At 40.2% G+C, this 13011-nt stretch overlaps 1 protein-coding gene across 1 annotated transcript; it reads right to left on the bottom strand.

Annotated features, from left to right (window-relative positions):
• Window positions 1–1645: 1645 nt before the first annotated feature.
• On the bottom strand, window positions 1646–9829 carry C2H6orf62 (chromosome 2 C6orf62 homolog). Its single transcript, XM_013941123.2, has 5 exons — window positions 7618–9829; window positions 5269–5445; window positions 4570–4692; window positions 3530–3664; window positions 1646–2928 (listed from the first exon to the last, which is right to left on the bottom strand). The coding sequence occupies exons 1-5, from the start codon at window positions 7744–7746 to the stop codon at window positions 2803–2805; spliced, it is 690 nt and encodes a 229-aa protein (XP_013796577.1). The 5' UTR covers window positions 7747–9829; the 3' UTR covers window positions 1646–2802.
• Between the last annotated feature and the right edge of the window lie 3182 nt (window positions 9830–13011).

Below are 13011 nucleotides of genomic sequence, written 5' to 3' on the forward strand. Positions count from 1 at the left end.
AACTCCTTTCCATTGGGCAAGGCTTGTATGAACAATTCTGTTGATCTTCCTATAGAGCACTTGTAGCAAGTAGCACTTGTGCAGCTGAAGCAGCTTGAAAAGCAAAGGAAAGCTTATATAACCACATACAAGCTAGACACTAACATTTAAGACATTTCTACTTCTCATCTAGTAAGCACCGGACAAGCCTTCCTTCACCAGACATCTCATTTAGACACAAGAAGTTTCACTGGGCCAGCACTGTCTCCTTCATTCTGCTGCCTCTGCATTTCTTTCTGCCCCAAGTCCACATGACAAATCTTCAAGCAATAATCTGGTAGAACTCCCACATTTAGGTGAGATATTGAGCATATTTCAATGCTTCAACTAGAAGCTCCCTTGAGAGATAGCGGGACAATTTCAAATTTCACTTTTTTCCTCTAAGGTCTTCCTGTTTGAGTGGAGAAAGAGAAATGCCTTTCAAAAATGCCAAATGATTTAAGAACAAACTCCTACACACTCCAGAATTCTCATGCTCCAAAGCCTGTTTCCTTTTATCTTTTTGACAACTTATTCAATACAGATGCCTATCAACTCAATCTGATAGCACAGCAAAAGTGTAACATTTGCTAGCTGTGTAGAACAGGCCACATTTAACAAAATTAGTATTATATAAGTATGATCTTATCCCAAGAAAGTATTGCATTTAACTCTGGCAACACTGTCACACAGAACAGACTTGCAACCTGTATGTTTTACACCTCCCAAATAAAAACTAAAAACACAATTAAATTGAACACACTGTTCTCTGTGATACAGAGAATCTTAAGTTAAGGATCTGGCCATGGCTGGCAGTTAAAGGGGATTGTACACGTCCACCCAGGCCAGCATCTTGAGGTTTCTTTCAAAAGAAATACCAGAATGAGGAAAACCAGTAATTCCTGCATTAGGGACTTTAAATCATTTGCTTTGTTAACGAAGATAACTACTGCCATACTCTCACTTCTATGAGATAATGCCCAAAAGAAAAATTTAAGAAAAAACAAAGGAGTTGCACTTTGAAAGCAAAATTCAAACTAATGAAACCTGACTGTTCAAGACACTACAAAACCTATTGCAAACCACATGCTGACATTTGTTATTGCTTCTTACAGGCCATTAAGAGGGAACACTTTATTTTAAGCTGGGAAATTGATCTTTTAAGCACTATCAACAGGAATGGTGATTTCCAAATCTTCTAAAAAGTCATTACACAAAGAATACTGTGCAGTGGAATTTTCAAAATGTTGCCCTAAAATGTCATATTAACAGGAGTAGCAACATTTTCTTTGTAAGCTGAGGCATGTATTAATGTAATGTTGCAGCTTTCAGGTAATGTTTTTCTAGTGTGCTCCAGTTTAACCTGTAGGACATTATGACCAAAGAATTGGAAATATCTATGTATCTACTGATATACTAGTATGCCATTAATTCAATTTGACAGCTAATTTTTAAAACATCCATTTTTCCCTACATACATTACAGGAGAATGCCCTCGCCTCTAATCTTTGCTAATCTTAACATCATCTCACAAGCTGTATATATTCAGTGCTTGCAATGGGTAACACTGTCAAAAGATAGGATATTAGTAAAATTCAATTCATAGGATTTCCATAAATAAACCCAGTCATCTTTCACCTAATTTATTTAAGTTCCAATTTTTTCCAATTCCAAACAAAAGCTAAATACAAGTTTTAAACAGGTAAGCACTAGTTTTATCCAAAGGGAGCAGGCTTATACAGTTTTACTCCAGTAAAGTACTCAATCCTTAAGCAAAGCCTTCTTTGTCATCAAAACTATACAGTAGTCTTCCTTTTATCATTGCACAATCTTAAAATGTTCTCTCAGAACCAACTTTTGACACTCCAAACACTATTTTACATTGTTTTATAATGTCTATTCCAAAAGAAAAAAACCTCAATGGCTTTTTCTTAAGAAATGTTTTAGAAACCAGTATTTCCTGCACAGTTCACCAGCAAGTTTACAAGTCTCAACTCTCAAGAAAAAATAATCCTCTACCAACATTGTTTCTGCAGCTAATATTTTACTTTATTTTTAGCTGCTTTAGCGACTTCAGACTCCAGGTCTGCCTCATCTGTATAAGTGTATCCAACTCAAAAGAATACTATCATACAGTTATACAGCAACTTGGGGAAAGAGATCCAAAAACAAAAGTGCCAGTAAACTTAAACATGGCCCAGCAAAATAAAAAAGGCAAAAAATGCCTGCACATTAAATGAGATGCTTTTTTAAAAAAGATTTCTTTCCCACATTTACTTTCTATTGTAATAGCCACTTTTCTGTTCATTAAAATGAATCCGATAGTGCTCTTTGATACAATCATTAACAGCAAAGCTATAAGGCTTTTATACCCGTTACATTCACTTCTCACCCTCCAAATACTGATGGTTAACATTACAGATGTTAGGGGGCATGACCAGCACAAATGGGAACACCATCACAAATGATCACCTTGTGCTTTCAGATACATTTGTTTCAGTGTACAGTCCCTTCATTTCACATTTTAGTAAGATGCTGATGCTGTGCAGAAGTGTGCAGAGCATCCTCTCTTTCACAAGGTCCATGCAGAAAACATCTAAAAAAAATTTAAAAGTTCTGAGATACAAATGATAAAAAAAATAATCCAGGATGATCAAGTTTCACAACGTATAGTGTTCTGAACATGAGTCCATTTTCTTCTAAATTCTGAAAGAATAAAGTGGTGAGGAAAGTGAAAATTCACTGCTGCATTCTGTGATCTTCCCCATTTTGCTGGCCAGTACCTTACTCTGGCAAGTAAGGACAGAGGTGATCCTCTATGGTACCAACCGTCCAGTGAGTGAGCTGCTCCTGTGGCAGGTACAGGCAGATGCTGCATAACTTGAAGATTGTAGCTTTGTTTTTTGGAGTCTAAAGGCAAAAAAAAAAGCTATTAAACATGAAAGTTCACATGAGCCTAACAGGCAGAGCAGCACCCCCAGCAGACCCAGCCCAATTACCAGCTTGCAACTGCTGCAGTAGGGGCAGGAGAGGGAAGGACACACTTTTGAAAGTCTTTCTTTCAGATGCATAAATAACCTGAACTCAAGATAAGCCTGCAATATTTAATGACTAAAATCTTTTAATCATTTTGCTGTTAATTCTTCCCTTGCATAATTTCTGTAATATCATACAGATTAAGCCAAACAACTTTGTTTTTCCAAAACACTTAAATTTGTTTTAAAACATATTTAATTTTTTAATAAAAGAACATGAAACTGATTCTATGTGGCAACACATCTGGGGCCCATAGCTTTTTTTGCATGTCTGAATCCTATTTATAGTATAAGCTTCCTCTGAAACTACTGAAATGCAAACATGAATGCATTATCATTTTTTCTACTTAAATATTTTGCAATAAATTACTAATACTCCTGAGAAGAAAAAAATCACTTTATGATTAAAACACACTTCTTTAAAAATAACTCGCACTGTGGGTAATAAGAGAAAAAGAGGGACAGAATAAGCTTACCTGCAAGTGCTGTCTGTCAATGAAGAGAAACACTGACTGGTTAGGGTTGTTGACAACAATTCCAGTCTTGTCCTTTCGGCTCAGAACATGCAGAAACTGTTTTTCATAGTCACCATGATGAAATTCAAACTTGGCCTGCATTGTGTGGGAGAAGGAAACCGAGTATTTATTAACCTAAAACTCACATTTAACCAATTATTCTCCTTTACTCTGGAGCTTTACAACCACTTTTGTTTCTTTTCTTTTCTCATCTGTGAAAAACAAACTGGGGACAGCAGTGACAACTATGCATTTGAGTGTTGGAACAAACAACTTAAAAGGATTCCCCTGCACTGACATTAATCACAGCAATGACACGTTAACAAATCAAACAAAGGTGCAACCTTAACTGACTAAACGAAAACAGATTGAACTTGTTCTGGCAGAACATCTTTGTCCAAGTGTATTTCTTCCAACAATTTACTATTATTGCAGAATCAGTGCAGAAAACAATGCATATAATGTTGCTCAAAAATCTGAATGTACACAGCTAAAGCCAGCTGCTGAAAAATTAGTATGTTTGAAACTTGCTTATTTCAAGGCAAAAATTATAATGTAAAAATTCCATCCAACTCAGCTCCTTTTCCATTTAAGGAAAAAAAACAATTTGAGATATTCACAGAACCTTCAGGACATTATCATATTTAGACAAAGATCTGATTTTACTGAGAACAGCTGTGTCTAATTGACTTCTACAACTAACATTGTATATATTTGTATGTATGCATATAAAAAAGTATATATTAACAAAAACATATGTCATTTCCAAAGGTCTTTCATACACTTAAGTTTTGACAGTGCTAATATCACAGTGCATAGTGATAGGAAGCAGAATTATAAATAAAATTCTGCCTTACAAATAAAACCAGCCAGCATACTTTCTAATGTTCACAAAAGTCCCATAACTCAGCAACAACCACCTACTGGTTAAGAAGAGTACTTCCCTTCCCCACCCCCCAGACATATGTTACTTATTGAAGACAAAAAAAAAAAAAAAGTACCTGAACAGGCCTAAAGGGTTCATCAGATCCCTTCCACCGAGAAAACAAGAGACAGACTATCTTCTCAATATCATTACGAGGCCAAAGAATGAAGTCCATCTCCTGGGTACAGCCGATCACATCCTGTAAGTAGTAGAGTTAAATTCTGTACTTACAGTCCCTCCAGACACAGATAAGCAGATTATATATACAGATACACAATTTAAAAGTATTTATTACCACTTATTATGTTTATATAATTTCCCATTTGTATTACTCCTAGCACAGCTAAAATCTTTCTTGCTTTCTGTTGAATTTTAGTATCAGTACCCAATTAATAGAAACCCCAACTTTAAGAAAAAAGTATTGTTCTTAGCAAAGTTTATTTACCTTCTAATATTCACACAAAACCCCATTTAATTGTATAGCAAGAGTCACAGCAAGAAATAACACACACCTACTTAAAAAAGAGGGAGAGAAGGCCAGCAAGATATCGTTCCTAAGACATATCTGAATGAGACAGATTAAAGGTAAATTTAAAAATTTCCAAACAGATGTGATACATTACCCTTCAAACTATACCTCAAATACATGCCCTCAGATTTCTAGTGCAACAGAAGAATTGAGAAAACCGAAAGGCAGGATTAGCTAAGATTCATAAGAAAAAGCACGTGTTCAGAACTCAAATTAAAATTCAGCAAGTGTAAAGAATAACTTTACCCTGCGCATAGACTGGTAGCGGGGTGCATGAAGCTGTACTACATCCTTCTGCAGAAGCTCTAAGGAACTTTCCAAAGAATAGCTGGAATCCCGCACACCTTTCAGGATATTTTCTTCATAATTATTGGTCATGACTGGTATCACTTCAGACACTTCAAAAAGTGCTGACTTTTTCTTCTAAACGAAAAACAAAAGAAATACAGTTACATTAAGATTACAATCCTTTCTAAGTAATTCTATTTGCAGATTATTCCAGCATTTCTGATTTTCTGTTAGCATTCATGTATAAAGTGCACATTATGTAAATTAGGACTTAGACAAATCATAGAAGAAGTTACACACAAAACAGCTAAAGTTGAACCAAGTGAGGCCAGCCACATTCTGTTAAAAAAAAAAAAAAGAACTTTATAGCCTCCAAGCAGCACAGATTTACATGCCAATCTTGCAAACATTTCTGCAGCGCACCCTTAAAATTAAGGCTATATCTAAACATTACTAGGATTTAAGTTTTATCATATGGAATATATGACTCTGGGCTGACCAAGAGCTCTATGCAAGCTTCTGTCAGTAAATCAAATAACACTTTTTTTTCCCCTGTGAAACACTTTCAAGTTGGTATTTGATGGAAAATGAAGTCTTTCAACTCCACACTCAGTAACAGTGGGGATCAGGATCCAATTTGAAGTTATTTATAAGCCATAAATTTCTCAATGAAAGATCATCTTCAATTGTTAAATAGCTTTTACACCTCTATGAATATTTCAGCATCTCTCAAGCATGGGCAAAATATTGCTATGGGGAAAAAATGAAAGAATATTTTTGTTAGTATATGTGAAATGCCATAAAAATTGTTTGCTTGCTACTAACAGCTTTCTTACAATTCATAAGAAGCCTTTATCTATTAAGAACTACATGACAAATAAGGCCTATTTTATTGAAAAAATCCAAGAAACCCACTGAGCCATAATATGTATAACAAACAAATGTTTACTGATCAACCTTGGCTGAGCTTAACTCCTGCTTTAAGCAAACAGGCACTGGATGGACATCCTTACAGTTCTCTTAGATACAAACAAATTTTAGAGTGTTTAAAATAGACATTGGCAATGAATTTCTACAAAGAAACCAGAAAGTAGTAGGAATGCTGCCACTAAAACCATTAAGGTGTTGATATAAACATATTAACACCCATATCAGCTAAGAAAAATCTAACTCTTACCACTGCTTAAACCTTCATATTTCTTTGAAAACAGTAGTATTTGTTTTGTTATCCATGAGGTCATTTAGCACAAGATGGGACAAAAGAATAAACTATACTATAAACACAAGAAAGTTAACCCAATAGTTTACCACTTTATGAGAGAATAACTAGAGATTATGATGTCCCACTAGTTCTAGTACTGACAGAGCTGGATCTGATGAATGAGATCAAACTGAATTTAAGAATGCAAGGAAACTTTTTAACTAAAAGCATTAAAAGAACATAGTTTCTTCATTAAAAAACATGCAACTATCACACTCAAAATGCAAAAGCTACATGTTCAAGTGGGTTAAACAATTTCAGAGCTTATTTACATGCTTTTCATGTATTTTAGTATATATCCTGTTGCCATTTGCTTTTATCTTCACTTGCTCATCTGTGCAGCACACCTACTTGTTTACACCAACTTTTCCTCACTTTCTGTAGACAGAAACCAGCTTAGAATTGTAAGTTAGATTCAGAAATACAAACAAGCTCTCCACTTTGGCCCAGATACACAGTATCCAGTGGTACTACTCAATGCAGACAAGTAAATTAAGACTTCCTCTTTTATCTCCCCTCTCCCTTCCCAAACGGCAGCAGCAGCTTGATATATGCCTACATGCTTGGGTCATTTCAATATTGCATTTTGAGACTCCTCTCTTCAACTGCCTGCACTTCCCTTCTGCTTTAACCAGATAAATGCAGTAACTTTAGCAAACATTACAGTCAGCTCTCCTTTCTCAGTTCAACTGTTTCAAAAAACACAATTATGTAATTCAGGCCCCTATTGGGCTTAGTGAGGTACAACATTAATTTAGATAAGTATTTATCCAACACAGAAGTTACCAACTAATCTTTTAATTGAGGCATCTGCATCCTCTGTGTTACAAAACTACAAATATTCCAAAAAGGAAAGCCAAAATGACGATGAACATGTAAACTGGGTGAATGTTATAGCAATAAGAAAATGTTAAAAATTCAATTAAACTTACTAAGTATAAATCACAAGCAGTGTCAGGCCAGCAAGACTTTGCACAGCACAATTAACACACAACTTGCATTGCAACATACAACACAGTAAGAGAGAAACATTAAAGGCAAGTTACCTTGTCCTTGAATACAAAGGCAACGTACATCTTGAAGTCAAACTGGTCAGCTAAAGATTCTTTTTTCTTTCTAAGCTGAGCGCGAAGTCTGTTCAGAGCTTGTTTCTTCCGGGAGTTTGGGTCCCCCATTTTGTAATGCAGGTGGTACTAAAGCCTTTGGAAACTGTCACTAAACTATGGGCACTTTTTCATAAGACTCAAGTACAACAGAAACAAGTCATTTTATTCCTGCTAATACGACTGAATAGATAAAACGCAAGTGTAACCCAAAAACGCACCTCAGGCAATATTTTATGAGAATGCCTTATTAGAGGGGTCAAGAAACAAAATAAGTAGTTGTCCAACCATGGCTGGACAAGAACAGGTTTTACAATAAACCAAAAAAAACCTAAGAATTTTGAAGAAAACACATTTGTGTGAACAGTTTAGCTGCAGGAATAAGTGGGTGAGAATGAAAAAAAACCCCCCAAATCTTATCACGATTTATGTGTACAATAAAAAGCAACTGGCACAAGCCCAATCCATGGGGGGGTTATTTTTGCTCTGCTTACAAAAAAAAAAAGAAGCTGAAATTACAAATTGCGTTTTACCCCAGCCAGATTCATGACTCTACTGATTATTATTCTCAGATTTCCACTATTGCTATGTTGCCCGTCTTTTTTTTTTCCTTTAGAATTATTACACTTGGTGGACAGCAGAGAAAAAAGTGCAAAGGAGGAGTGCACATCCTGGGAGGTATGAGATTTCTCTGCCAACAACAACAAAATCAACTACAGACAACACAGTGCTGGTTTGCAGGGGAGCAAAGAGGAAAAACAGCGGAGTCATTTCTAACTTCATCCTGCTCATCATCAGGCACATCATTGCCCTGAGGCTATTGCTGCCTAAGAGAAGAGGGATCATGATGGCCATAGATGAGGGGTGGGCAGGGGTTAAAGGGACAGTATTATCTCACCTAGAGATTAAAACCCGAATCAATCCCCCAAAACCGGACTCCTTACCAGTGTGAGAGCCCTACATCCCCCAACACCTCACGCACTCCCTGGGCTGCTGATCCCCCAGGGATCCTTCTCTCTCTGCTGCTGCTGCGCTCCACAGCGAGCACGGTTAGCGGGTTAGCCGAGGCTGTGCATGGCCAATCCTTTTCGCTTCTCCTTAGGCCTCTCTCTACGCAAGACGGCAGAGGCGGCAGCGGGTGGCCTGTGCCCAGGGCAGCGGGACACCCACAGTAGCACGGCGTTCCCCCTCTCACTTCATGGTCACAACTTGGAAAACATGGAGAGTTTTGCTTCTGCTTTTCTTGCAAACCAGGTTTTTGGTGTCAAAATTTTTGCAAGGTTTTTTTAACTGCAAATCTAATTGCAATTTTAAACCTCTAAACACCCTCCCCCCAAAAAGCACATCCCCAGTTATCAGGTTATTTTCTTCCACTCTCCAGACATTTTCCCCCCCCCCAGATTTTGATTAGTTGGGGTTTAAAGTTGTTAGGTTAGCAAATTCGTCGGACCAAATTAAGAAGAGCGGAAAAATATTTCCCCCTCCTCTCTTTATAAAAAAAGAAAGGAAAACAAAAACAAAAACGGAACCCCTCCCAAAATTCCCCCCCCACTTAAGCAAGAGACTGAGAGACTCAGACAAGAGACCGAGACCGTGGCTTGCTCGCTACCCGCAGCCGGCGGGCGCAGGAAGAGCAGTGGAGGCGGCGGCGCTGCTAGCAGCACGGAGAGGAGCCATGTCAAGATAAAGCCACGAAGCCGCGGAGCCCCCCCATCCCTGCTGCAGTGGACACGGTGACCGGGCCGCCCGCTTTGCCGCTGCTCAGCCCCAGCCTGGTCCCCATAGTCTAGCTCAGCGCCCCGGTGCCGGGGAGTGGGGAAATGGTGGCGGAGAGAGGAAGAGGAGAAGGAGGAAGAGGCGACGGCGGCAGCAGCGGAGGGAGGAGGAAACGGCGGCGGGTCCCTGCGCTAGTGGCTCCTACGGAGGACGGCGGGCATAGAGATCCCGGAGCGGCGGAGGACGGGCACGGCCGGGAGGAGGGTGAAGGCGGCTGGAGAGAGCCTCTCTCCGCCCACGCGGTCCCGGGAGGTCCTCGAAGGCGACAGCGGGAGCGGGCGGAGGCGCCTCAATCTGTGCCTGTGTCTCGGCCCGGGGCACGGGAGCGAACGCAGAAGAGGCGGCGCGGCCAGAACCAACCACTCAAAATGGCAGCGCCTGAGTCACACAGGCACCGCCCGGCCCTCACTGCGCAAGCGCGCTCTCCCGGCGCGTACCAAGCGCTCGAGCTCGTGGGGGGAAGAATGTTGTGCCCCAGGCAGAAAGACTCAGCGATAGCTTCAGTAGTCACGATCCCTCCTTTCTCATCGAGTCATAAAATTAACTGCAACAGCGGTAGGGCACCTCTGTGCTACCACTGCACCAATAATCCAGGTCACGCTTGCATGCTTCTTCCTTCTACCCCCCTGCTCCTCGTGTCATGGCCCTCATGGCCCACGTGACCCTGAGTCGGCCACCGCCCCCAGGGAAAGAACCCGGATGGAGTTGCTCAACGGGGCATGGAGAAGGGGGGGAGGGAAGGAAAGCGAAGCGGAAGGAAGGGAACACCATCCCCCTCTTCCCCTTCTCTTGACTTGGTATCGGCCTGGCGCAGCCCGTCTGCCCCGCCGCTTCCCGCGCGCGAGGTCCGCCCGGAGAAAAGGGGCGCGCGGCGCCCGCCTCCAACCGCCCCCAACCGCCCTGCCCCCAACGCCGACCCCCACCCCCTTTGAAAGTCTTGGTGAGGATCTGTGGTGATCTAAGAGCCGTCTTAAAAGCTTTGTGTATTTTACCAGCCGAAACGCAAGCATTTATAGAGGGGAGGGAAATTTTGAGAGTGCTTTGAACTCTGTTGCAGGAAAACATTTTCTGCGACCTAGGGACTTAAGTTAAACCATGATAGATTCCAGGCATGTCTGTTCTATCATCTCTCAGTATTAAGCTAGGCAGGCTCAAGTCTTTCAGGTGCTTCTGCAGGTCCTGTTTTTTTTTCTTTCTTTCTTTCTTTCTTTCTGTTTCTTCTGAACAATTCAACATTTTAATCCTGCCATGACATATTTGTTCCTGAGGATTCTGAGGCTTTTGCCTTTCATTATTAAACTAGTTGTAGCGGGAGATAGACATAGTGTCCTTAGAGCATAAGATCTTGGCTTTCTACCTCTGAGGGAGTGGTAGACCTTGACCGTATTTAGTTCTGGTACAGACATTGTGATAGGTGCTCCCAAGACACAGAGGAAAACATCATTGTTCTGAGAAGCTCAAAAACAAAAAGGACAAAGAATAGACGTGGAAAATACAAGTAATGTCATGTCTTGTTTTAAAGTCAGGTGCAATAAATTCATTTTTTCTCAGTTCAATCTCCTTTTTATTTTCTTGCATCAATTACAAACTGTAGTTTTTCCGAAATTCCATACTTCCTTCCTTTATAAGAATCCTGTCATAGAGAAAAGGAAAACTTACCTTGTTTCTTTAAAGTTACCTTATATGCCATGATGTGATTGGCAAATCTAGATTTTAAGACTTGCAGGGACCCATTTTTCTAATTTCACTCTCTGGATTTTGCATCAGTCCAGAATGTATATTTGCAGTAAACCATGAATTAAAAAAAAAAATCCAGTACCATCTCAAATACTAGTCTTGCAACAGAAGCCGCTATATTTACAGCCCATGCTTAACTATGTGTTCCTCCATGGTGGTTATATTGCTTCCTGAGTAGATGTGCTAGTTTTTAGAATTAATTGCTACTCCAGAGATACAAATGTAATCCTTGGAGAAAAGTATCTATTTTTATTTCTGTACTACAAGGAAAAGTTTATACCTTACACCCTATACCTTCTCTGCAATGAAAAAGAAGCAAGGAGATAGTTTACTTTTTAGGTGTGTTCTTTAAATCAGAAGACCCAAGAAGAGAAGGAAGAAAAGTCATTTTTAGTGCTTGGTCCAGCTATTTGATTGTCCACTTCTCTTTGGACCCCTTAGGCATGCAATAGGAAGCCTCACCATCAAAAATTATGCAAAATGAAGGTGCTTCTAAAATGTTAGGAAGGTTTGCATTGTGCTGAACCCGGAGTTAAGAGGATGATGACTCATTGTTTTGCAGTTATATATCTCAGCTACAGTAAAAAGTAGGTCGCTGGGGTGAATTCATCTCTTCCACCTTCCCTCTGGTGATGTCTGTGACTCACTAGAACAGAAATAATATTAAAAAAATTACAAGCAGAAGGCAAGTGCTGCTACACTAACTCATATGATTGTGCTTCAAAGGCCACAGAGCATGGTGACGGGCACTCTGTAATAAATTTCATGAGCTTTCAGAGTCTTTTTTCTGTCTCTGCTCTTAGTTGGCTCTGCTGGCTCCCTTTGTTCTCTCCTGTCTTTCGTATTAGTTGTTTTCCTTTAGTTCACCTTTCTTTTACACACTTTCCCTTGAACATCTTGTTGACGTTCCTCCTGCCTGTCTCTTTCCTAGGGAGCTGTCATGTCACTGTCCTTAGATCCCACCATCTTCACCTGCCATCAGTCAAGCCTTCTGATTCAAGTAGTCCTTCAGATACTCTTTCCTGCCCTGTTACAGGCATTATTCAGAACATTTCCCTGTTGTTTGAACAGGAGCAGTGCAAAAACAGACCATTTTTACCCACTCATAGACTTCTATAAGACTGTTCATTTTTCTTCTAATGGCAATGCCTATTGAAAATAGCCCTGTATTTGGAGGTAAAAAGCAAGCTGTCTAAACAGGAGTATTATATTAGCTCTAGACTGTTAGCACTATTTCAAAATGTCAGAAAGCTTTAACTATAATATGAGTCTGACCTTAAAGAGATCTATATTTAGATACCCGCTTTTTTCAGTCAAAGCAGTTTTGTTTGCTGTGCTACCCTTTACCACATTTTGTGCTGCAGCTTGAAATTCCTTGTTGCGTCCACTGCTATTTTAAGCTCTGACTCACAGTTGCCCTGTGACCCTCTTTGTGCTGGCATAACCAATGCAAAGAAGGCCCTGCACAGCAACACTGCTTTGAGTGGGGATTACCCCAGCACAGAGGGCCCTCTGAGGCAACTGGCACCTAGTCTGCCTGCAGAGGAGGGAGGAAGAGTCTTCTTCCATCCCAGTAACTCCAGCTGCCCTCTCCAGGCAGCCCTAACTGTAGCAATACAGCCACAGCTACTGTCAGCTGTTACACAGGACTGGGCAGCCGCCCAGCCCCAGGTAGAGAGCAAGCCCCCCCAAAATTTGTCAAATGTAATGCTGGCACAAGGAGAGTTTTTCTTCTGGAGGGCTTTCTAGAAGGGCTATGAGGAGAGAGACTTAGAGGAAATAAAAATCAGACAATATTCAGTGTTAAGCAGCCACCAGCCATCT

This window comes from Apteryx mantelli, chromosome 2, assembly GCF_036417845.1.
Source record: "Apteryx mantelli isolate bAptMan1 chromosome 2, bAptMan1.hap1, whole genome shotgun sequence".
Lineage (NCBI taxonomy): Eukaryota > Metazoa > Chordata > Aves > Apterygiformes > Apterygidae > Apteryx > Apteryx mantelli.